This window comes from Pristis pectinata, chromosome 18 (genome assembly GCF_009764475.1).
Source record: "Pristis pectinata isolate sPriPec2 chromosome 18, sPriPec2.1.pri, whole genome shotgun sequence".
NCBI lineage: Eukaryota > Metazoa > Chordata > Chondrichthyes > Rhinopristiformes > Pristidae > Pristis > Pristis pectinata.
The window spans coordinates 15,357,973-15,385,379 of NC_067422.1; the positions used below are offsets into that span (position 1 = coordinate 15,357,973).

The 27,407-nt window shown below is 38.5% G+C and overlaps 2 protein-coding genes across 2 annotated transcripts in view; both read right to left on the bottom strand.

Moving 5' to 3' along the window:
• card14 (caspase recruitment domain family, member 14) overlaps positions 1 to 4,916 on the bottom strand; it is a 62,109-nt gene extending 57,193 nt beyond the window's left edge. Inside the window, exon 1 of the mRNA XM_052033217.1 lies at positions 4,837 to 4,916. The gene's annotated coding sequence lies outside the window, so the exon portion shown is untranslated. The remainder of the gene's footprint in view (positions 1 to 4,836) is intronic.
• Positions 4,917 to 16,326: 11,410 nt separating this feature from the next.
• The window catches only part of LOC127580059 (lysosomal alpha-glucosidase-like), a 44,918-nt gene continuing 33,837 nt past the window's right edge, over positions 16,327 to 27,407 (bottom strand). Inside the window, exons 18-20 of the mRNA XM_052033222.1 lie at positions 26,983 to 27,147; positions 25,320 to 25,472; positions 16,327 to 24,755 (exon numbers count right to left, since the gene is read on the bottom strand). Of these exons, the coding sequence (XP_051889182.1) occupies positions 24,693 to 24,755; positions 25,320 to 25,472; positions 26,983 to 27,147 (381 nt within the window). The 3' untranslated portion in view covers positions 16,327 to 24,692. The remainder of the gene's footprint in view (positions 24,756 to 25,319; positions 25,473 to 26,982; positions 27,148 to 27,407) is intronic.

A 27,407-nucleotide genomic window follows, 5' to 3' on the forward strand; every position in this document is an offset into this window, starting at 1 on the left:
CTACATGATGCTCTGCAGTTACATGCCTAGGTCATCCAACAGCATTTAGCCCATATCCCTCTAAACCTTTCCTACCCATGTATCTGGACATGTTTTTTAAATGTTGCAATCATACCCACGTTGACTACTTCCTCTGGCACCTCATTCCATATACCCATCACCTTCTGTGTGAAAAACTTGCTCCTCAGGTCCCCTTTAAATCTTTCCCCTCTCACCTTAAAGCTATGCCTTCTAGTTTAAGACTCCCCTCCCCTGGGAAAAAGACTGTGGTCATCCACCTTTTCTATGCCCCTCATGATTCCGTAAACTTCTATAAGGTCACCCCTCAGCCTCTTTCACTCCAGGGAAAACAGTCCCAGCCTATCCAATCTCTCCATATAACACAAGCCCTCCAAGTCCCTGCATCATCCTCGTGAATCTTTTTTGTATCCTCTCTTGCTTAATCACATCTTTGCTGGTATGATGACATTGGTATTGCACACAATATTCTAGGTGTGGTCTCACCAACATCTTGTACAGTTGTAACATGATATCCCAACTCTTGTACTCAAGGCTCCCTTCTTCATCCATTTCCCTTCTTCATCACCTGTGCTGCTACTTTCAGAGAACTATGTACTTTGGTTTCATTTTATAAGCAGTTGAACTGATGTAAATACGTGCTTCCCAACAGTAGGAGAAAAGGTTGGGATTTAAATTTGACCTGTTAATGCATTGCAACTTCAGACATTTTTGTATAAGGCAAGAGAGAAAAATGGCAATATGAAAATTACAGACAGGTGGAAGAAAAACTGCTAACTCATTGGGAGCAGCATCATAGGAGGATGGAATGAATATTTAAAGCACGAAAATGCCAGGAACAAAAATTTCATTATGTTGCCGTGCAACCAATATAAACACGTGTGCTTCATTGAAAGCATTCTCACAATAACTTTCTATTATCTATGACAGGTAACCATTGTGAAATAGAGATACTCAGTTTCAACATTTGCCGTTGCCATTGGCACCATTGCTGATTGCTGCAGTGATCTCATGGACAGAAACTATTTTCATGATCAAAAGCAACACTAAATATGCCGTTGAACTGTAACCAGCATTCACTTCCAACTGTGTATTGTACTATCAAAATAGAACCTCTCTTGCCTGCAGCACAAGGGATGGAAGCTGCAAGTAATTGCCAGTAATCTAGGAGCCAAACCCAATTCCCTCAGGTCTCATGTAAATGTCACAAGCTGTTTTATTACATTAAAAAAATGAGATGAAGGATTTAGGATTTCAGATTTCTACCAAGTTGTGAACAGAAGTCTGTTCATCTCTAATTACTTTGTTTTTTGGGTTAATTACAGAAAATATTTTGATCCATTGCTTCCAATAACCTTCACAGTGCCAAAAATAGATATAAGTTGGTGTGTTTATATTTCTTGAGTGCCTGGGCATTTGAATCTTTTAACAACCGTAATTGACCTAGAAAGAAAATTGCTCCTTTTATCTGATATCAAATATTTTTACTGCATTTGCAATTGTGAAACAACCCCATGCAATGCCTGAAAATCTTTATTTCGGGAACACATTAGTATTTCTGTTTGTAAATCAGCACTGCAATAAAATGTCACATAAGGAATTTTAACCTCTGAATCTTTTAGAACACTTTCTCATAGCTGTGCATTCCAGTCATGCCTTATGTAGCAATAAGTGAACAACCTTTTAAGTCCTTGATTAAATACAGAAGAAGTAGGCATTATTGTGTGACTGGAACTGCTGTCTTTCATAAAAACTTACCAAGGAAGGACAAAAGGAAACTAGCTAATCGATCAAGTCTGTCTCATTCTAATAGAGGTTCCACCCACATTCATCATTCATCTAGTCCTACCCATCTGTGCCTTCTATACAACCACATAATCTCCCAAGAGGCAAAAACAAGAGGAAAAATCCGATGGTCAATAAAATAGGCCATTATGAGTTCAATAAGTTAAATATTTTCCAACAATGACCAGATTTCAATTTCAGTCAGATTTAAAAGCTAAAATCAAATAGGCAAGCATCATTGTAAAACTGATTATTTTTGAGAAATAAACAAATATTTGCCATTTTTAGATTTTGAAATACTTTTTAGAATACTTTGAGACAGATTGTGAAATTTCTTTGCACAGAACGTTGTCTGAAAATTGATCTCTTTTGTCAGCAACTGTTTCTTACCGTCATAATCCCACAAACATCAGTGAGATGATCTGTTTCTCGGAGGTTGGAATGGTGCCCGGGGTTGGGTGTGGGAGGTTGGATGTTGATTTGGACAGAAGAGAACTTCCTGCTTTTCGGTTATGCTATTTTTGAAGTTCATTTGAGCAGCAAATGGTGGCTGGTTTAATTTCTGGTCTTGAAAATAGTTGTTGCAGCTGCACTCCAATACTGCATTGGATGCCAGATCCTATGGTGTGGCTTGAACCTAAACTATTTTGTGGTCTTGAAGCAAGAGTGTTACCAGTTAGATGAAGTCAATATTAATTTATTGAAGGTTTTCATATGGGCATTTTAACAAGCTAATTATCAGAAAGTAGCAAGAGCCACAAGGAAATCAAATGGATAAATCATTGATAAATGTTTCTGATAAATACTATTTACTAATAGTAGCCCTTTGCACTTGATTATTCCTTAACCTGCTCAACACAATTTTATTTGCTATCTACATTGATTTTGAATGTTTTGTTAACTGTTAATAAAATACAGCTGTGGATCAGTTTCAAACTATGTTCCAACTACGTAGCATTTATGGCGTAGCCTTTTGATTTCAACATACCAATATACAAAGAGCCTGTTTATAATTGTCAGGTTCCCCAATACAAAAAACAGCCTTGAGCACCCTGAGAAATTTCTGTTACGTACACTAACCAACTGACAGACACAAATGGAGCTGGCAATTTGCATCTTAGATTTTAAATTGCTTTTAGATTTTGGTTATTACCTTGACTACACAAAAACATGGACATAAACTGTTATTTATTAACGTTTGCTGGATATACAGTTCTGGTTCAGTAACCTACGGATGGTAGCATGATGCCCTGGCCTGTCAAATAACCTTTAACTGATCTCTATCTTTTTTAAATGGAAAAAAATAAGGAACTAGATTTTTTTGTACCCCACAGTTTTTCTCCTGGGCCCCTTGGATCAGCCTGTGGGAAATTAACCATTTATTTCTGGACACCAGGTTAACCTGTGAAAACTGGGAACCTATTTGAAAGTGATCTCACAATCCAAATTATTCGACTGATAATTGATGATATGCAACATATTATCATATGCAACATTTAACTGCATTAAATACTGTGGGGCAGGAAATGGAATATCTTGATGAAGGATGTGATTTTCTTTTCATTTGATATTTGAAATGGTCCAAGGAATTTTTAAATGGAAGGGTTTTATAAATACAAATTATTGATGAGTGCATTATATCATCACAACGTGAATTAGGTATACTTTCAACAACGTAACTATTTCAAGTTATAGCAGAAACTACACTACAGCAGATAGCTCCACTTCTGGCATGTCATTGAAGCTTTTGTCTTTATTTCTGAGACTCTGCTATCATTTATCACTACTGGATTTAACCCACTGGTGCAGAATCAATTTATTTTGATTATAATTTCGCAATTTAAGAAGAAAATGCTTAAGATATAGTGTGTTATAAAACCTTTTAACATGGAAAACATCTCAAAATGCTTTACAAAAGCAAAATCAAAAATGGGTGCAGTGTTGAAGGAGATGGAGGGTGACTAAAATCTTGCTCAGGATTCAAGGTTCTTAAAAGATCTTAAAAGAGCTGAAGGAGCAGGATTTACAGAAGAAACCCTATAGTGTAAGATCTACATATCTGAAGACATGGCCAGCAATGGTGGGGCAAACTGATGTTTGTGGAGCAGACATGGGATGCATAAAAAGCAAGAATTGGAGGAATGGAGTCAGTCCAGATTAAAATATATTGGCCTGACTTTGCAGGGATCTCATTCCTGATCTTGAAGAAAAGTTCAAAGATCTGGGGAACTCTGTAGTAGGGATTTCCTCATTCAGATTTTCTGTCCATTTATATAAACAATCAAGACAATCTTTCAAAGTTCTCATTTCCCTCATCTGAAGAACTTTGTTCAAATTCCTTTTGAAACTGCAACAAACATATTCCTTTTGTTCACTAGTTCAGGTATTCACTTAAAGAATTGCAAGTGCATGACATATTTTTCAAATAATGTCTGTCTGATAGCACTTGTATTTTCAATGTGCATTTATACCATCCTGCAGAGTACACTTTAGGGTTTACTTTTAGTGTAACTTAAACTAACTAGTTTAGAATCTGGTAATATTCCAGTATTTATGCCACACTAAAACATATCACCAATCTTCTTTTAATCCTATCATGATATTGGGATACATTCTATCTTACTGGGGAAAAGACTTCTCTACAGAGAAGGGCAAGACTGAATGGAATTATATGTGAAATTATTCACAAGCATGGTAAATTAAATTTTGATAGTATCCTTAGAAATAACTGAATTACTTTATCTGTAAATTTTAAAGTGCAAATCAATAAGGCACAATGTCCTTTAGGCAATTGGTTTAAATTTAATTCATCATAAATTCATTTTGACAAAAATTTAAGGAGGCAACCACGAAATGCTGGTAGACATGTTAATTAAAGAAAAATAACTTTCAACTTGTAAATGTTTTGGCAATAGCTTATCGTCATGAATGGTGAAATACCAGTAAGCTACTGAAAGGAATGAGTAAACTAAGTTTCCTGCCAAGAAGATTCTATGCAATGATCATAAAAAGAAACGTTGAAAAATAGCTTACCTTAGTTTAATCTGGTAATACTGGATTTAATTAAATCAAACTTGATTAACCTTTAATATACTTTTACGACAAATTACTTCAACTCTGGAGACAGCACAGATCTTAGTGATGGCGTATGGGGAACAAGAATGGGAAGTAGATAAACTGGCTTGTCAAGAATGCTTTAAGGTAGCTAAATAAGCAAGGTAAAATGCACAGACTGCAAAATTAAAAGGACAACAGTGACTTGTACATTCAAGGGTTGAATTTTCAAGTTTTAACTCATAAAATTGAAATGATACGATCCCCAAAAACCTACCTGAAAAAAAGTTCTTTATTTCTTTAACGCAGATAAAATGTTAACAATGCAGAATTTATATTTAAATTCATTTTGCTTTAAAAATACCACACATGGTTTTGAAAATACCCATATAATCCATCTGAGGGATGCACTGATCAGTGGTATGATAGCGGGGAAAAAAAGCCAGAAGACTAAGCCATGGGTGGAAAGGTGGTGTGGGAGGGGAGTGGGGGGGGGGGGGCAACTAATTTGTTTGTAATTATATGAAAGAAAATTATGATTTTGTCCAAGAAGTAATTAAAGTAAATCTTCAAACAGTTGTAATTGTTATTATTACTGATTTTGATCTAGATATGCTTTTTGATTTAGATACACTAAAACTGATGCATTTCAACTTATTTTCCAATAACCAGAAATACCCAATTTTGGTAAGGACAAATACAAATTGATAAAGTAGTTCTGAACCGAACCAAAAATGTAAAAAACTTAAAACCTATGTAGGTTATGTAAAAGATTTAGATTAGTGGATAAAACTGTACTATGACCCTCTCTTTCAGTTGTTTAATGCTTCAATTACAGTCTTAATACCAAATGAGCAAGAATCCCTCAGGGAATGTTAGGAATTTGACTATTTGTTCCAGATGATTACAACATTTCTTTGTCATCTCAACTATTTCCCACCATGGGAGGTATGCACTCTTTACAAAATGGTCAGAATTTACAACAATGAAAAAGCTACAAAACCAGATTCAGATTGACAACTATGTGACAGCTCTCTATCTGATACGTCAGAAAGTGCATTCGAATCCTGACCACAAGACTTCAACACAACCCAGGCTGGCACCACACTGCAGCCTACAGCAGTGCTGCACTAGTTGAGTTGCCTTTTCTTTGATGAGACATTACACCAGGATGCTTCCTGCTCCCTCAGGTGGATGTAAATGTCACAACATTATATGAGATGAGCAGGGAAGTCCTCTGCGTTCTGTCCAACATATCTCCCTCAACTAACACCCAATGCAGATGACTTGGGTTCTGAAAATCTAAAATGAAATTAGTAAAGGCTGAAATATTTAATAGGTCAGGGAGAGAACCAGGGTGAACATTTCAGATTACTGACCATTCCTCAGAACCGATACACATAATCTGTTTATTAATTTGGGTTACTGTTTGTGGGACTATCCCGTGTACATATTGGATACGTGGTTTTATCACTGTTAGATATTTATCACTGTTCTTTTTGTTGCACTGATATGAGCTGGTGAGAAACAGTATTTTGTTTTTTTGTGTATGTAAATACTCAGAGAAATGACAATAAAGCAAATCTTGATCTTGATCTTATTAAAATAGTGACCACAAAGTTCCTAAGTGATTGTCGAGTTCTTTGAAATGTCTCAAGTTTGTGAAGAATACTTGTTATGTAAAGTTTACTTTTCTTCTCAAATAGTTGAACATTGGGTCATAGCTTTGCAAAACATCTTTGCTCAGTGTGTACATGTGATTCAGAGCTTCAGTTGCTTATCACTTGAATTCTTCTTCCCACTCTCACCCTCACCTCTTATGTTCTTCCAATGAAGTTCATTGTCTCTCATCTTTCTCTTGGGCACATTACAAACTTTTTTAATCAACACTGAGTTCAACAATGATTCTGAGATTCATCTTCTTCCAATTGCTTTTTTTTTCCTTTACTCATTCTTTCTTTTAACCTTCATTCTCATCCCTTTCGACATTCAATCTCTCCTGCCTTTTAACGTGCCTTTTCATTCTTTCCTCATCGCCTCCCTTTTTCCTGTATGTTATGATTGGTTTCATCTCTAAGTTTTCTAATTCTTGTGGAAGGTCATGAACCTGAAACATTCATTTACCTTTTCTCTCCAGAGCTGCTAGCTGACCTGTTATGTATTTCCAGCATTTTCTGCTTAATGCTTTCTGTTTCTAATTCTGTTTAATGGAACTCAATTCAGCTAGATCCCCTTTAAATTTGTCCCCGCTTTCCATTATGTTGACCTCATTCCCGATCCCTGGAACAGGTCTTCTATTCTCTGGACACCATTCTGACTAGCCCCACCACCAAGGTCCTGATATCTAGACCCCACCTGGATTGCCAGCATTGCCCTTTCCCAGTGCCTCCCAAGATCCATTCCCAAACTTCTATTTTCTCAAAGGAAAATGTGCCAAAGCTATTTAGTATTGCATGAAACCACTGAATTTTGCAGTACCAGAGCCACAATCAAAATGATCATTAGTGCATTATTCAACAATTCTTAAGTGCCCTCTTAATGGTGCTAAAGAATTTCTAGATGTAGCATTTTAACTCTAAAAACGTAAAATGGGAAATGAAAAATATCCTTTAAAAATATTTTGTTTGATTACTGTGGAACAGCAGTCTGTAATTTTGTAGAATCTGAGGCTCCAAAGGATAAAATTTCCCAATAGATAGGATGATGGGCAAATTTATTTCCTTAAATTGCATCATTATAATCTTCATATGAAGGCATTCTACTGTGGCTTGCACCTCAGAGAACCAATAAGTAACGAGTACTTTGCTCAAGCAATAGACCTTGCTAAACAATAGAATTTACAATAATACTTACCATAAGCAAAATATAGGAACAAGACAAACTTGTTCAATTAATTATTTTTCAGTTATTTTATAACTCTGCTGGACAGATGTAATTCATACAGCAGGCAATCTTTCTGATAGATGAGCACAGAGTCAGAAAATCAGCAAGTAATTGGCTTCAACCAGAAGTGGTCGGAATCTGCTAAAGCATTGTATTTATGTGAAAGAATAACATTTGTAGCAGAGTAATATGTCATGAAATGCTTAACAATAAGAGTTATCAAATAAAATTTGGCATTAAACTGTTTAGGGGATACAAGGACATGGGAGAAAAGCCTAGTCAACTTATGAGAGAGAAGTGCAGAAATCTGAGGAGAATATTCGAGACGTAATTGTTTGAGCAACTGAAAATATGGAGGAACAATGAAAATGAGGATTGTGAAAGGGGGGATTTTCAAGTTTCAGAGAGACCAGGGAGGTGGTATCAAATGGAATGTAATGTGAGAAGGTGTTAAATTATCTTTTTTAGTAGAAAGAATGGAGAAATAAGGTATTGGGCCATTTTCTCATTGGAGTCCATTGACTTCAGCTTGACTTGGTTTAATGCTGCCTTGATGTCAAGGGCGGTTACTCTCAGTTTATTTGTGGATGTCTGCTCCTTGTAGAATGATTATGTGCTAATTAGCCAGATTGGATTTATTCTGATTTATATCCACAGAATATCTGGTTATTCCGTTATTGTCACTTTAGCATTTCTTTTTGCACTGCTTCAGATGGTACTAGAATCTTTGCACCATTCTGTTGTTTTGAGTTTGTTGTTGTAGTTATTATTATCATGTATATCGTTTACTCTGAGAGTTTCATGCTAGCAAGGAATTTCATTGCACCCTGGTGTATATGACAATAAACTAAGCTAAATGAAACTAAACACCTGGGCAATTTTCTATTTGTTTTGAAGCCTCATCATTTTATTAAAAATAAAACTTTTAGGATTTTACTTGAACAATTTGAACTTCCATTTGTAAAGGATATAGTTAAATAAAAAATAAGCCAATTTTTGAGATTGCTTCTCATAGTAGTGGTTTTCACAAGGAGACAACAAAATTAATTCGGATTGAAATATCAGATGGCATGAACCAGGATTGTTGAGTTCCTGATCCATTTCTGTTTTTAGTTATGTTGATCAGTATTTTTTAACTGAAAACTGCAAGCAAAAGGGTTTTGGTATCAGCTGGTAATAAATTACAAAGTTCTGGAAATAACTGCTTCACAAGAATTCAAAGGTAAATATATTCCCTGGGATGCTTTCAATTAAATCAAAAGTGCTTTAGATCATGCAATTCACTTTAGTTACTACAATCTATAGATAAAAATCACTCTACAGTTACCAAGGCAGAGGGCTGCCTGGAGGACTATGAACAGAAAGGATCAATGCCCAACATAACAGGCATGCCGAGGTAAACAATAAACCCAAAGCTCTAAGAAAAATAGTATCCTTTTCAGGCGAGAAAATCAATGACTTTGCAAACAGGCTGCACAGCAAAATTGATGGATCTGAAAGGACCTCAGAGAGAAAAAGTAAGGCTGATTCTTAGATAAATGGTTCAACAACTCCCCCCCCCCCCTCATTAAGTTTCCCTTTAACACAAAGCAACTGAGAATGAAAGAATTTATGTGCAGTGGACAACAAAAAACAATTTTCTAATCAATTTCATCCTAATTACAATGATGTTTATCTTTTTGTTGCATTTCAAATTGAGCTTTGAACAGTTTTATCTTCAACCAGTTTCTTAAGGAGGTGATTGTTATTAAGATGTACTTTGCAGCGTAACAAGGAGTGACTTTTCATGCTACAAAATCAATGACATAACAAACAGGCTGCACAGGAAAACTGAGGCACCAGAAAGGACTCTGAGAAAAGCAAGAATGACATTTGGCAAACTGGTGAAAAATGTATTCCATTTCTTTTAACCCAGGACACAAGGGATTGAAAGAATAACCATCGAGATTCAAAGGTAATCAATTGGCTATGAGTTTTTTTGGAATATCTTGGTGACACAAAACACATTACATGAATAAAATTGATTTTTCTAACCCTTTCCCAAACTGTTCACCCCATTATGAATTATTGCCCTTGAATAAAAACAGGCATTCACCAGAGGTCATTCTAATAATAATTTCTCAAGGTTTTTCTACACAACTACCATCTTCCTTTAATTTGGAAAATCATACTTGGGGGGAGAATTAATTATAGTTAGTATGGAAAATCAAGTCTCACAAATTTGATTGTGTTTTATGAACAGCTGGCCAAGAGGATTGACAAGGGTACGGCTATAAATGTTGTCTATGTGGACTTTAGCAAGACCTTTGACTAGGTCCAGCATTGTAGACTGGTTGGAAGGTGAGATCACATGGGATTCAGGCTAAGCTAGCCAATTCGATACAAAATTGGCTTGGTGGAAGGAGTCAGAGGGAGGTAGTGGAGGGTTTTTCCAGATTGGAAGTCTGTGACCAGCGGTGTGCCGCAGGGATCGGTGCTGGGTCCCCTGTTGTTTTTGTCATAAGTATTAACGATTTGGACGAGAATGTAGATGGTATGATTAGTAAGTTTGAAAATGACACCAAAATTAGTGGTGTGGTGGATAACGAAGGTTGTCTGAAGCTACAACAGGATATAGATCAAAATGGGGAAGTGGGCAAAGAAATGGCAGATGGAATTTAACTCAGGCAAGTGCAAAGTGATGCATTTTTGGAAGTTAACCAGGGGCAAGGCATACACAGTGAATAACAGGGCCCTTGGGAGTGCTGTAGGACAGAGAGACCTTGGGGTACAAGTACATAGTTCCCTGGAAGTGGCGACACACATAGACAAGATGGTGAAGAAGGTGAATGGCATGCTTGCCTTCAATGAATGGGGCATTGAGTGTAAGGGTTGGAACGTCATGTTACAGCTGTACAAGACGTTGGTGAGACCGCACCTGGAATATTGTGTGCAGTTCTGATTACCAAACTATGCGAAGGATTAAGCTAGACAGAGAGCAGAAAAGATTCACAAGGATGTCACCGGGTCTGGAGGGCTTATGTTATAATGAAAGTCTGGATGGTCTGAGAATGTTTTCCTTGGAGCGAAGGAGGCTGAAGGGTCACCTTATAGAGGTTTATAAAATCATGAGGGGCATTAATAAGGTGGATAGTCACAGTCATTTTCCTCAGGGTAAGGAGGGCATAGGTTTAAGGTGAGAGGGGAAAGATTTAAAGGGAATCTGAAGGGCAAGTTTTTTTCCACACAGAAGGTGAGGGGTTTCTGGATTGAGCTGCCAGAAACGGTGGTAGAGGTGGGTACAATTACAACGTTTAAAAGACATTTAGATAGGTTCATGAATAGTAAAGCACTGGAGGGATATGGGCAAAATGCAGGCAAATGGGACTAGTTCAGAACCACACACAATATTCAGCATGGGCGAGTTGGGCTGAAGGGCCTGTTTCAGTGCTGTATACCTCTATTTCTCAGACAAAATTATAAATTCCATACCTTATCTTGTTCAATATCAACAAAGAAGGCTTAAAATCAAACAAAATCCATAGAATTTGAAATGAACATGCTTAAAGATACTAACAATAAGATATTAATCCACAATGTCTGTTTGAAATAATTAGAGAAAGTACAACATGTAATTATATCATTATGCTACTTGATGTTTTTTGTTTTATTCAGCTCACAGAATCCTTTAAAAATACCATGCTGTTTGCTTGAAGAGACAGTGGGAAAATGTGCTCTGGTATCAGTTGCTAGTATTTTTTATCTCTATGCCTTAAAGTTGTTGGAGATATTTCACACAAGTAAGGGGACAGTGTGTTCCTTCACCAGTCCCAAAAATGCATACTTGGATTGACCATACTTGCTGCAGCTGTTAAATAACTGAATAACGTTCACAGTGTAGCTGACAATGTTATTACCAAGCTAGGGGTCAAACTTGTGACCCTTGGAAAAGTTCTTTACAGATTCACTAATATCTTTAGTGATTAAAATGACCACACTTACTGAAAATCATCTCCCTTTTCTCAGTATCTTTCTCTCTCTCTGAAAATGGTATCTGATCAATCAGTTATTGTAATGAGACATTGGAACAGTACAGGTACTGAAAGTCATATTGTCTACATTGTCAATAATTAGTACTTTAATGTGTGCTAACGTATCTATAATATTTTGAAGATTCTACACCCTGCAATATTAAGTTGCCAGTCCTACCTATCTTTCAACCATGTCTTCATGATAACAACAGTATCATCTTACTCTAAGTTAATTACCACCCTTGGTTCAGCAGCCTTACTTGTCAGACATATTAAAATAGATGCAATCCACCCTTTCTATCCTCACATGCTGCCCAAGTTGATAAGCATTTTCAGATTTTACTACTTTATTTCATGAATAAGTTAACTTGGATATTTCTGAAGATTTTAGTAGAAACTTGCATCACAATGCAATGGGTTGGAATTTGCAGTTGCAATATCAAGAAACTGACCATGCTCACCATTAACACACTGCCAAATTCATATCAACTAGTGTCTGCACATTTGTATTCTAATGTGTAAATCCAGACATTGTTGTTGATGACACTTTGATCTTCTGTGGCGAATGCCAGCTCTGTACTGCTAATCGTAAAGTCAGTGTTCTTACTAATTAGTCACTCTAAAGATGATTTGGATAAAAATCCTGTAGTTTTTAAGATGCTTAATCTCATTTATACAGTTGGTGAATAGAGTTCAGGTTGCAAGAGACAAGAACTTCCTTTAGAAAAGTAAACATAATTTACTCCTTACTTCCCTTGACAGATTTGTGAACACTGCAGCTGTGATGGTTTCTCAAGAACATGCCATTTATATTGACGTAAGTTTGCATAATTTGAGAGAGAGCAAAGGCTATCATTCTGAAAATGACTGCATGTGATCAATAACTTAAATAAATGCAATGGATTGATTTTTTTTAAAGACAGTATAAAACAAAACTGAATATTTTAGGATTTAAAGAGGAAATGTTTACAAATAGCATTTGTAAATAGTATATATATGTCAACTCAAAACTAATCAAGTCTGGAGAAACCTTACTTACAGCAAAGAATGGCATAGAAAAAGATGGCTGTGTACCCTGCTGAAATGTTCTATTGCTATGGTTACAGATTGATTAGGTTGCTAGGAAACACGGTTGATGCCCTCCCATTTTACACATCCCAAGGCAGCACTGCAGGATATTCAGACAAATGAAAGATCTTAATTTTCAACAGTAATTAGGTGTCAAAATATTACATAATATGATTGGGGGAAAATATGGAAATGACCCAGAATTAAGAGGAACAGAGTTGAACTCAAATACAGATAAGAATACTTGGGTTACAACAGTTAAGGTTTAAGTTAATTACATACAAAAACATATCCAACTCTTTGTCATAAGTATCTTACAATTTTTTTCTGATCTCTGTGCTTACGCATAAAACATTCCTAATTATTTTCGCCTATTGCAATGCCATTCATAAAATACTCATGGTATCTTCAAGACTTGCAGAGATTAACTCACTGGAGAATGTAGCCTTCAGTGGATTACAATGGCAAACCACTGGATGTCCTTACGACTATTAGCTAGTCATTATGGGAAATATTATTTGTCAGGCTGCTAAAAATTTTATGAAAGCACCAAAAAAGGTATTTTATGCCTCAGTGAAACAATGCATCAACTCTTTTAAAATATATTCACAAAAATTATGCACAATGAATATATTCAAGCAAATGACTAATGCAAATTATCCACTGTAGGAAGCCTCAACACAATTCTACACAAGAGTACCTTGGGGCCCAACACAACATAAATTCTTACAAAGTGTGGGTACTAATTGTAGAAGAATTCATTGTATCAATGTTAATTTATTGCTGATTTGGTTGTAAAATGCGATGGAATATCCAGGCTTGTGAATATTAAAGTGTTATTTTTCCAGAACTTGCAATGAATAATTTATATCTTCCATATTCTCCTACTCATTTACTCAATAGCCATATTTCTTTGCTCTTGACAAAGTGCTAATGAACTACCTTTTTCAACCACTGCTGTCCTTCTGGAGCAGGTACTTCCCCATCTGTACTGGGTAGGGCTTTCCTGGATTTAGACCCAATGATAGTGAAGGAATGGTAAAATGATAAATGGAAGTGACAAAGGGCTGAAGATAATTTCAGCCTTTTCCCTTTTCTCTCTCCTCCTGATCCACCCAGCTGTCATCGCCCTCTCTTCCCTCCTTCACCCTCTCCATCTGCCCATCACCCACACCCCTCCCACTGGTTCCCCTCCCCACCTCCCTCCCTTTATTCCATGGTCCAGCTTCCTCTCCAGTCAGATTCCATCATCTTCAGCCCTTTGTCACTTTCACCTTTCACCCCCCAGCTTCTGACATCAGCCCCACTCTAACCCCACCCTCATTTGCCTATGACTGCCCATCACCTGCCAGCTCTTGCTCCACCACCACACCCCCCCCCTACCATTTTATACTGGCTATCTCTCCTCTTTCTTTTAGTCCAGGTGAAGAGTCTTGACCCAAAATGTCGACTGTCCATTTCCCTCCATAGATGCTGCCTGACCCATCGAGCTTCTCTAGCCATTGGATCCATTGTGTCCTTCTGTAGGGCCTATAGGACAGTCCGTACCTCATGGTCTTGTGGTCAAAGGTGTTTTGTTGCAGAAACTTTTCTACAGAGGACAGGTAGTGCAGCAAGTTTCAACTGAATGGAGCATTGTGTGGCTACAAGGCCAGGCTCATCCTTCACAAAACTGTGGACAGGTAGAACCTCAGCACACAGTGACATTTGGTGTTTGTGTACATTGGTTCCACACATAGCTTCCTGCAGTCGTACACAAGGGTGACTGTCAGGACGAGGGTGATGTTGGGTACACATTTTCCCCAATCTCTTAAGATCTGTGCATTGCGACCTGTCAGATGTGCTCCATCTTGGATCTCTCGGTGAAATGGAATATGGCTCAAGTACTGGCATGGTGCAGAAACAGGATATGGGCTAATTCCTAATTCCCTCCCAAAGGCTATTTTGGAGAGCACAATGATCGTATACAGGTGTGATATTCCGTCAAAGACTTTCTCCTGGTCCAAGCCAACCAGGCAAATGTCAAACCCCGTGTCCCACATGTAGGCAATGGTATCCTTTTTTTTTCTTTTTTTAAAATTAAAATCCTTGTTTTTCTTTTAAAAGACCCTTTAAAATGCTCGCTAACAGAAATGTCCGACTGGAAACAAACTTTCCTCAACAACGTCCCCCCTAGGCAATGGTATCCTTAAGCAGCAAAAGACTGTCAGTGATTTTCCTGACAGGTAAGGCACACCCCTCTCCTTCTTGAAGGTGGAGGTCACAGGTTTTTGAAAGTAATGTTGGAGTAACATTAACTAGAAACTATAGTGCATTTGGTCAACAGTACACATTACAGTTGCGATGCCCCAAACATGGAGGAAATAAATGGTGGATGGGGTGCTACCGCACACCTAAAAAAGTGGGTTAATTTATAGTGGATAATTAACCTATCAATCTGCACATCTTTTGAATATGGGAGGAAACCTACGCAGTCACAGAGAGAATGTGGAATCTCAACACAGACTGTATTGGAGGTCAGGATTGAACCTGGCTCATTGGAGCTGTGAGAAACTATTAACTGCACTGCCCTAAAAGCAGTTGAAGATGGGTGAGGCTAGGATACTGACCTGAGAAACTCATGCAGTAACGTACTAGTAGATGATTGACCTCCAACTATCTTCTTTCAAGCAAAGTGCTAATCAAGATTTCACCCTTGATTCAAGTTCTTCATGGGAAGTAAATTCAATTAAAGACATTTGTCTTTACCTCCTTTTATGTTTTATTCTAAATTTAATTTGATTTAATGCCTAATGCCTCACTGATCAAAAAAAAACTACCTTTACTTATTCACTACATTGAAACCATCTGTTAAACTGAAAACTTCTGAAAACCTATTGGCTGCCCTTGTAGAGGTGGAAATAATGACCATACTTCACACAGCTGCTTACTCCTCACTTCTTACCGATGAGTCAATATATCTGCTGCTTTAGAATTGTCACATAGTGCCACCAAAAAAATCACTTCCACCTTTTGCGATAAAGAGTGACAATTTCAGATATTTTACACAAAGAATAGTCTGCAAGTACCTGGTATTTTCATCAACTCACTGGAGACCTTGCTGGAGAAGGCAGCAACACAGCAGACCTTGTGGGGAAGCACAGCATTATCGACACCTATTTCAGGATTCCGCATTTAACTGCTGGATATTGCTGTAAGACTCAAATATAACGATGGCCAATGGTTCAATTGCAAAATCTAGGCAACATGGTAAAAATACTATTCTTCAGCTTGAATGCACCAAATTCTGTAGCAGAAATTGTAATGGTGAAAAGATAGCACAGTAAAAATTCTTCCCACAGTAATCAACTGCAGGTTTCTAAGGAAGAAGGTTAGATAAATTTAGGATTAGACAATCCAGTCACAAAGGAAGCCACACAATATTAATCATTAATTGACAATAGAATGTTGCTCAATGTAAGAACAGAGCCGGCATTATGTTTCCATTTTATTTAAAAATTACAAAGCTTTATGGTCAAACCAGTTCGTGCAATCACACAATATTAAAATACATATTTTTCATATTACCATAGTCGGATTTCACCAACACAATCTCCCAAAGACCACTTTATTTATGGAAAGCTTTTATTGTCTAATTAGTCACTTTTTGCCCTCCTGACTGCCTTCTCTTCTAGTGTGGACTCACAATGGGATCACTTTCTATGAATATGAACTCAGGAGGACCTCTGCAGGGTAAATTAAGATCACTATCTTTTTCAATCCTACGAGTTGATGAAAATTTAATAGAACTGCTATACTGCAGTCTCCTTTCTAGTAATATAAGGGGAGATGTTTTTCCTGTTTCTCAAGGGCCTTCATTAAAGCAGCTAATGGTAATGAGTTGCACATATCATGACTTTAACAAAACAATGAAACATGCTGAACTATCCAACTCCCCTAAATGATGAGCAGTTTCCAAGTATTCATAAACATAACAATCCTAAATATGCCAGTGTAGTGTTTAGTACAGCATTAATAAATAACTGCATTCTGCTTTCACATGGAGGAATATTAACATTAATTAACTGGACACTCAATGCTACTGCATAATGGGATGCAAATTTTTTCTTTATTCAAAACCCAAATGAACTGTGGCATCCATGTCAAAATAATCAGTTGACTTTACAGGTTGTCCCCAGCTTTCCGCAGGGTTCTACTCCCGGTAACAGTTCGCTAGTCAGAAGTGCAGCCGCCTACTGAGTTCCCACACAGCAGAAGTTGCCTACAGCCCCGCAGCAGCTGGCAAATCCATCCCACCAATCTCCCAAATGCTCTTTCATATGTACGGGCTGTTCATAAGTTCAGCATTCTTAAGTTGGGGAGGACCTATACTGTAAATACCAAGTTGATCTTCTGGCAAATGTTAGCAGCAGAAACTGCACATGTACAATCAAATATGAAAGTCTAGCGCCTCCTGCCAGATTCAGGTTGAATCATGGATTACACGTGGAAATCGACTCTCAGACCATGTGCCAGGTTTATCCTAGCACAGGTTCCAAGATCCTATTTGTTTAATTGGGGATTGGAGACCGAAGGATATCGAAGCAAAGAGGAAGTTACTTATTGAAATTCTTTTTTTTTGGTAGGAAGCCTGTTAGGAGTGATGGGGGGGTGGCGGGGAGAAAAATGTAGCGGATAAATCAAGCAAGTCCAGTGGGCAGAGCAGACAGAGGCAGGTGAGAGAGCATGGGAGGGCTGGTGGGCTCAACAGTAAGGTGCCTCAGAGAGCATTGGAATTATATTATGCAATCATTGAAACATGATTGAGGGAAGGGCAGGATTGGCAACTTAAAGTTCTGGGATATAGAAGTTTCAGGTGTGGCAAAAGGGAATGCAAGAGGGTGAGTTACACTACCAATGAGGGAATACATAATAACAGTACTTAGAGAGGATATCCTGGAGGGATCATCCAATGAGGCCACATTGATAGAACTTGGGAATAAGAGAGGGTCAATCACTTTGCTGGGGTTACACTATAAGCCTCCCAATAGTCAGCAGGAAATAGAGGAACAGAAAAATGTTGAAGCAATATGGTTATAGAAGTGGAGGATTTGAACTTATCTGATATCGAGTGGATTGCCTTAGCACAAGGAGCTTAAACGGAGCAGAACTTGTTAAGTGCATTGAAGAAATTTTTTTGAGACGTGTCGATAGTCCTGCAAGAGACAGGGCAGTACTCAACCTTATCTTAGTAAACAAAACTGGGCAAGTGGTGGAAGTCTGGGTGGGGGAGCATTTTGGGAACAATGATCATAATTCTGCAAGTTTCAAGGTAGTTATTGACAGCTGACAAGTGGGAGTTTTTTTAAAATGAATTTAATAGGAGTTCAGGGCCAGCATGATCCAGTAAGGGTGAAAAGCAAAGATGGCAAGATTAGAGAACCTTGCATGACAAAGGATATTGAAGGTTTGATTTGGAAAAAAGAGAAAGCATATGCAGGTATTGAGGAATAGAGAGTGCATAGGAGAGAACTTAAGAATAAAAATTAGGAGGGCATGAAGGAGCCACCATTTGCTCTCATGATGGCCTTCCTTAGGTTGCACCTGGACTTTTTGTAGGGTTCTGGATCACCGGTCTTGAACACCACAGATCTAGCCCTCAGCAGACTGTGAATCTCCTGGTTCAGCCAGGGCTTCTGGCTTGGGAAAACTTGGTATGTTCTCGAAAGCACACACTCATCCATGCAGGTCTTGATGAAGTCGGTGATGGCCATAGCATATTCATTCAGATCTGAAGATGAATCCCTGAATATGGTCCAGTCCACCAATTCAAAGCAGTCCTCAATGAAATCATCCCAGGTTGCTGCGGGAAGTGAGGGAGCAGATAGTTGGGGTCCTGATGGAGACTTTTGCATCAGAAAACTGGTGCATAGCTAATATATTCCTTTATTTAAGAAGGACAGCAGGGATATACCAAGTAACTAAAGGCTAGTAGGCCTTGTGACAGTGGTAAGTAAGTTATTGGAGAAAAATTTAAGGGATAGGATTTCTATACACTTGGAACTGCAGTGGCTGATCAGGGACAGTCGGCATGGGCTTGTGCAAAGGAGATGCTGTCTCACTAATTTAACTGAGTTTTCTGAGAAGACTGATGAAGGCAGGGCAATAGAAGTTGTCTATATGGACTTTGGTAAGCCACTTAATAAGGTCATGCATGATAGGCTAGTCCAGAAGGTCAAGGCACATGTGAATCAAGGTGGACTGGCTAATTGGATCCAAAATTGGCTCAGTGATAGGAGACAGAGGGTAGTGGTGGAAGGATGTTTTCCTGATTGCAAGTCTGTGATCAGTGGTGTACTGCAGGGATCAGTGCTGGGACCCTTGTTGAACACGGTATACAGACATTGACGACTTGGATGTGAATGAAGGACGTATAATTAGCGGGTTTGTGGATGACATGAAAGTTGGTGGTATTGTAGATAGCGAGGAAGGTTATCCAAGGCTACAGCAGGTTATTGATTAGGTTGAAAGTTGGGTGCAGCATTGACTGATGAAACTTAATCCTGACAAGTGCAAGGTGAGGTATTTTGGAAGTCAGGTAGGGGTAGGAAATACAGGCACTCCCTGGGTTATGGATGACCTGACTTACAGAACTCCAACTTTACGCAGATTTTCCCATACATTTTTAAAGTATTCTTCCAGATAATAATGATAATAATATGTGGTATTCACTAACAGCTGGATACAGTATACCTATATTCCATTAGTCTAACTATGGGTAGTGTTAGGGTGAATATCTAATAAAATGAAAGTATACAAGTAGAGTGATACGATATGGGTTACTATAGATAACAGACATTTCTGACTTGCAGAGAAATTGGCTTACAGACAGTTCTCAGGAATGGAACTAAACATAACCCGGTGACGGCATGTATACAGTAATTGGTAGGGCACTAAGGTATGTTGATGAACAAAGAGACCATGGGGTTCAAGTCCATTGTTGCCTGAAAGTGGCAACAGGCAGTTAGGGTGGTGAAGAAGGTACATGGCATGCTTGTCTTCATCGAATTCAGGGCAGAGAATATAAAATTTGGGACAGTATGTTGCAACTTAAGAAAATGTTGGTTATATGACACTTGGGGTATTACGTGCAGCTATGGCCACCACAGTATGTAGCAGTGCTGGACAGTGCTGAGGAGGTTCACCAGGATGTTGCCTGGATTGGAGGACATTAGTTATGGAGAGAGATTGGATAGGCTGGGCTTAGTTTTCCCTGGAGCAAAGGAGGCTGAGAGGTGACATGAGAGAGGTATACAAAATGATAATAGGCACAAATCGAATAGATAGAATCTTTTTCCCATGATAGGGTTATCAAAAGCAAGACTACATTGGTTTAGGGTGAGGAGAAGGAGGTTCAGAGGGGATTTGAGGGGCAATTTTTATTTTACATAGAGAATGGTTGATATCTGGAACTCACTGGCAGAGGAGTTGGTAGACTCAGATGCAATTACTATATTTAGGAGACATTTAGACATACACTTGAATAGACACAGCATAAAAAGGATATGGACCTAATGTGGGCAAATGGGATTAGTGTAGATTGGCGAAAAGTTCGGCATGGATGTGGTGGGCTATTGGCCCACTTCTGTGCTGTACTACACTCTGACTGTATTCATAATTAGTTAACTTAATTTTAGCTTTAATCATTTTATTTAAAGATTATAAAACAATTAAAATCATAGGAAATGTTAAAGAGACACTTAAAAACTATTAAAAATTAAAGCCTGTGCATCAGCAAACATCCATCGCCAGCTTTGCCGGTTGTCCAAAGGCTAAAGGGGGCATTCTGGAGGTAGGCCTTCTTCACTGTGCTCCCAAAAACCTTGTCACCTTTCAAGCTTCACTAATAATCTCTGGGATGTGGAGGCTTAGCCAGCTAGACCCTCCAGATCTGGACAAGATATGTGGAGTTAGCAAAATTTGGCTCAGATTTAATAGATTTAATGTGGCCATTCAAAGAATTCTGCTTATATCAGTTCTTTGAAAAAGCTATCAAATAAATCCCACTTTCCCACTTAATCCCTTGCAGTCTTAAGCTTGTGAGCGGAGGTCCAATTTCCTTGTCACAGTTACAATTGAAACTGCTTCCAAAACTCTTTCAATCAATGTATCCCAGATCATAGCAAATCACTCAATTTAAAAATCTTCATCCTCACTTTTTTGCTAATTGGTTGAAATTTGTGACCTTGGGTTACTTGCTGGTTGCATGAGTATGCTGGTTGTATAAGAATTGCTCAAAAGGAACATTACTGTACATCACACATTGTTATTTTATGCATAACCTCCAAATAAATTGCCAAACTATATGTCATCTCCTTAGCCTTTTAAATGACACTGGTTTACACTGCAATTCTATATTTTAAGGCTATCCAGTATTAATGTAAAATTGTTCTGATTACTTGCCATCGCATGGTGCCAAATCTTCAAAGAGGATGTTGCTGCTAATCAGCCTACAACTGCACTGCCCTCGTGTATAAATGCAACTAAACTAAAGTTGTCTTTTCACATTTATTTTGCACAACATTCAAAATAAAATTCATTGTTTGAGCTTATTTTTATAAAATTAAAGGAGAATTCTGAATACATGAATACTGGATAAATGAGAGCTTACTGTACCAGGTAAGGGGTAACAAAACTGCTCTGCTGTAGTACATACAGCAGGGAAGGCAATTTGTTTTTGTATAGTATCTTTAATGTGGTAAAACATCACAAGATACTGCAAAAGTGTTAAGCAAACTTAAAATCAGTGAGTAATGCAAGTAGATATTGGGGCAGTCAAAAAGGTTGGTTTTAAGAAGCATCTTAAAGAAAGATAATAATGATGAACGTGTGGCTAAAGAGCTGGTGCGGGGGAGGTGGAGGAGGGCTTCAGGTTTTTGAATCAATGGGGTCTCTGGGGCAGAGGTGATCGGCACAAGAAGGATGGGTTGCACCTGAACTAATATCCTCGCATGGAGGTTTGCTAGTGATACTTGGGAGGGTTTAAACTAGGGAGGCAGGGGGCAGAACCCAGAATAACTGTGTGACAGATGGCGAGGCTGACACATATGTAGAAAGTACAGCAGGCAAGTCCAGCGAGAAGAGCAGAGAGATGTGGGGAAGCATGAGAGAGCCTGTAGGTTTAACCACATACATTTTAATGCAAAAACTAAGATGCAAGATTGATGAGTTGAGAGCATGGATCAGCACATTGGATTATAATATTGTTGCAATCACAGAAATGTGGCTTAGCGAAGGGCAGGACAGGCAGCTCAATGTTCTGGAGTACAGGTATCCGGGCTTGACGGGGGTGAGTGCAGGGGTCCACTGCTGATCAGGGAGAACATTACTGCAGTACTCAGGGGAAATATCTGGAGGGATCAGTCAAAGGTTTTAGGGATAGAACTTAAGAATAGGAAAGGGGCGATCATTTTGATGGGGTTATACTCTTGGCCTCCCAAATCATCAGTGGGAATAAGGACAGATATGTGGGCAGATCACAGAAGCATGCGACAGCAATAAGGTTATGGTAGTGGGGGCGCAGGTGATGGCAGATGGAATTTCATCCAGAATAGTGTGAGGTAATGCACTCTGGGAAGGCAAATTCTGGTAGGACATATACAGTAAATGGCAGTGACCTTAGGAGCGTTGATGAACAGAGAGAGGGTGCAAGTTCATAGTTCGCTGAAAGTGGCAACACAGGTGGATAGGGTGGTGAAGAAGGCATTTGGCATGGTTGCTTTCATAGGCCCACGTACTGAATATAAGTATTAGGACATCATGTTGCAGCTGTACAAAACATTGGTTAGACTGCACTTGTGCACAGTTTTGGTAGCCACACTAAAGGATGTAGTGGCAATAAAGAGTGCAGAAGAGTTTCACCAGGATGTTGCCTGGAATGGAGTGCTGTAGTTATAAGGAGACATTGGATAGGCTGGGTTTATTCTCACTGGAATGTAGGCAGCTGAGGCACGAGTTTATGGAGGTTTATAAAATTATGAGGGGTATAAATAGGATAGACAGAATCTTCTTCCCAGGGCAGGGAAGTCTAGAACTTGATGGAATAGGTTTAAGATGAGAGGGAAGAAACTGAAAAGAGATCTAAGGGGTAGATTTTTCCCCATACAGAGGGTGGTGGTTATCTTGATTGAGCTGCCAGTGGAGGTAGTACAGGTAGATACAATTACCATGTTTAAAAGGCATTTGGATAGGAACTTTGATAGGAGAGGGGTAGGAGGGTGCAGGCCTAATGCAGGCAAATGGGATTAGCACAGATAGGCATCACAGTTGGCATGGACAAGATGGGTTGGAAGGGCTCGTTTCTGTGCTGTATGATTCTAATGTTGAGGTGAGACTCCTGGGGAGAAAATTCCAGGGTTGAGGGTGTTGGTGTGAAGACATGAAAGAAGATCAAAGAAAATCATAATTCCTAAGTAAGAAAATTACTTGAATGGGTAAGATTATTGCTCAGTTCAAGCACAAAGGATATGTATCATTCTCAATCATTGGTTTAAAGGGCATAGTCTGATAATTGTTGAATTAATAATTAGAATCCAATAGTAAATATATCAGTGATATGCAATGGGCAAAATGACAGGATAAGCATTTCCCCCAGTCCATGCTATTTGAAACATTTAAGATACTTGCTTTAATTTAAATGGTGTTGAAAGTTTTCTGGATGCTCATATTAGTATTTACCAACACTCTTTTCAGGTTCTCTCTGTTACCCAGTTCAACCATGGTGTAGGAGTCCCATATACAATTTGGCGCATCACATTTGCTATCTATCCCAATAATGAACCGATTATCTGAAGGTCAAGGTTCCCACTGTATTTCTACCATGTTCAATTGTTGCCTTGTGCTTCTAATACCCCCTGATGCTAAGTGCCTGTGTAAACAATGGTCATTTCAGTCTGGGTCTACAGTGCAGCTGACAGTTTTGTGGAGAGTGATTTTCGTTTCAATAGCTATGTGTTATAATTCTGATTGTTGGATTTAGTAAAAGGGAGGCGCTCCTTGCTTATGACTAGGATAGGCTGATATTATAGAAGACATTGGAAAAAAGGTGGAGGCTGGTACTTTATTCTAACATCAATGGTTTCTGGACTATACTGATTTCTCTGCTCCCTATGACAAAGGCATAAAGTTACGCCCCACAACACTGCCCTAAAGCCACGTGTGTGAAGAGATGTCATTTCAAACTGATCTGATTGCAAATGAAAGAGGAAAGCTGATGGCAGCTTGTGCTTCTACCACCTGGTACTGATGCCTCGCCAAAGGAACACCCATGTGTAGCAGAACTGAGTTCAAATCAATTTTAAAAATAACATACATTCATGTTGCTTTTATTTTGTTTTAGTATAAGTTTGCAGTTAAATAACTTTGGCAGTTTCAATCAAAAATTCTTTCATTATGTAAAATGTGCATTGTAAAAATAAGAACCATTAAAATCAATCATGCACAACTTAAAACATTAATTTTCAGTTGGTGGCCACAGGCTACCCTCTCTATACTGACTGCGTGTCACTGGAAAATATCATTTCTTTTAATAAAAACAGAAAATGCAGTAAGTGCTCAGCAGGTCAGGCAGCATCTGTGGAAAGAGAAACAAAGTTAACACTTCACTCGAAGGCCCTTCCTCTGACTCTTCCACCTGAGACATTAACTCAGATTCTCTTTCCAGAGACCCTGCCCGACCTGCTGCATGTTTGTTGCATTCTCGGTTTTTGTTTCAGATTTTCAGCATCTGCAGTTTTTTTCTAATGATCATTCCTTTTAGCCCTTTCTAGACTTTACCATTGGTTAACACTCAGTTTGTTGTAGTCGCCTTCTTTATATAAGCAGACTTCACTTTGTTTAGAACCAAGTAATTGTGAACTCCTCTTCCATGAGAACAAAGAGATTCTGCAAAGTCAGTACCTGAAAAGAAAATTCAAATGCATGACATGAACATTATGGGCATAAATACTGTATTGATTTTGTTCAAAATGCAAAAGGTAAAATTATTTTACATAGACATCATGGATTATAAAATTCAATTAAACTCCATCCATGACCTCACTTAAGCATGACTAGGTGAATCTTGGAGGTAATGCAGATCTGTTTCTCCCACCTCCCAAACTGGTAACCTCCTATCCACTGAATAGCTGAGTTAGTTTATCATGTTCAGGGAAAATGCACCCTGGAATTTTGTCTATGAGGTCAAGGTCAAGCTCAGCATTGACTACTCATTAGCATCCCCCCCCAATAACTCCCAAACACCAAAGACAAATAGCCTGTCAAATTCAGCTGAAAGATGTTAACTTGTGTGGTATAGCAAATAGTGCCTGGATTCTTTGGAACTGTACCTAGCAAGATGTTAACAGTATCAGCTCAAAGCAAATTAATAGAATGTGAAAAAGAAACACTTTCCAAATTTAACTTAATTTCATTTCTGTTCTACAAAGTGATAAAAGGCTATCTACACTGAGTCTTGGTCCTCACCTTTGTGTCCAACCTGTAGGAGAAGTCTGAGATAGAGAGTCCATTAACAGAAACATTCTGTGGGGGAGATGGAACTCCAAAAATAGTAACTCTGTGTAAATGCAGGCCATCGACTTGGCTGTTCAAATGAACTATCTCACTGAGCAGTATATTCTGGGGGGTGGAGTAAAAAAAAGAGTTTAAAAAGAAGTTAGTATACCAATCAAGTGTCCACACAGCATATGTTAATTTCTCAAAAATGTTGGTTTATAAATGGCAAGCAGTGCAATTCAATAAAAACAAATAAATATCATAATTTGTCAAACAGATAACAAAATTCTATTTTAAAATTATATAAAGTTGCAAAGCTGGACTGAAATCCAAAATAAACAAATTTTAGAAGTACATATCCAGAAAATATACTTTCAATTTACAGGTTAGGATTTGCAAAGCCCATAACTTGGGTTGTTTTGAACCCAGATCTCTATTTAAGATTTCCAAAAGGAATTTCCCAATTTCCTGTAATCAACGTTCGGCCTTTGTTCACTGGCCTCGCAATGTCCTGCAGGTGTTTTTATGTTCAGTTGATGGTGCTCAATTGATCACACATCATGAGGTGCAGATTTAGCTTGGTCAATTTTTATAATGGTTGCCGCATTACAGGTGACTTACACTGGCAATTTAATCACACTCCTTTGTGTGCTTAACAGCAAAGAAATTTGATTGCATGGCACCATTTATTTCAGCACTACATGAATGAAAATGGTCTTTACTCAGAGTGAACCCATGTTGTGTGATAACGACCATTTCTAGGTTGTTTCCTGTCACTCCAAAATTCAACCTAACACGTCCCGACATGAGTCACGCATGTGCATCTGGTGCAACTTCTGCTTCTAGCGCACACCAAGTGACTTCATTCCCAAAGCATTGCTGGAGAGATTAGACTGTTATTGATCACTCCGGGAACAACTGTACTCTCATTGTGCTACACAGAACTGCAACCTCACATAGCTAAGTTGCATTACTCACCTAAGGCCTCTCTCTGACAGGAGTAACAACTACCCCATCCACTAACTTCGCCCTGGCTCTTTATTTGGCCCAACTCCTAAATACCTCCAGCACCATACCCCAGCCCCCAGTTCTTCCATTTCCCCAAACTCCTGATTACTCATTCCCCAATCCCTCTGATCCACATGATTGTTGACTCCCTAATGGAGACTTTGACTGTTGACCAGCCCTCTACGCACTCAAAGTACTGATCTCCAACCAGCCGAATTTCATCTCCCACCCCAGGCCCTATGATCCTCCAACTGCTGACCCTCTCTAACCCCGTCCCAGCTTGGGTTCAGGAATCTGCATTTTCTCCATGCACTCCACAGCAGCAAATACTTGCAACATCTATGCAGTAGTACCTTAAGTTGGGTCTTCAGTGCTACTGAAATTTGCAATGGTTAGTCCACAGCTTTAATGGATGCAGATGTACTACATAACAACCATACAGTACAACTTTCCGGTGCTCCCAATTTCCAGCTGAATGTTTTTTGTGCAAGTAGAGCAATAGAAACGCCTTGTTCAGAGAAATGTTGGTGATTAAACAGTAATTGTATTTTATCCACGGAAGGACGTGAATATGATTCAACTCAAACGACATGACTAATGAAGTATTTGAAATCAGTCGACTTACATTTTTTGCTAGGAAGATAATTTCAGTATAGTCCCCATTTTCATAAGTCAGTAGACTGTCACCATCATCCCAGAAGAGTTCTCCTCTTGCAACTCCTTGATCAGACAGTGCCACAATCAGATCAAATGGGTTCCCACGAGAGGCAGCAGTTGTGGTATTGGGCTCCTTAACAAAACGCACAATACTATTAACTCTTGACTGCATCCTTTATTCTTATGTTATGGAGTTAAATCAGCACTTCTGAAAGTATTTGTAATGTGCCCTTGACACATGAACAGGCTATTCATTCAGCTGCTCTCAGGAAAAAAAATGGAAGTGATGAGATTTTTTTTGTTGCTCGGCTCTATACAATAAATTTGATGGATCATCAGTATTCGATAGATATCAGGTATACAAAATTATTAGGGTGATGGTAACAATCTTCA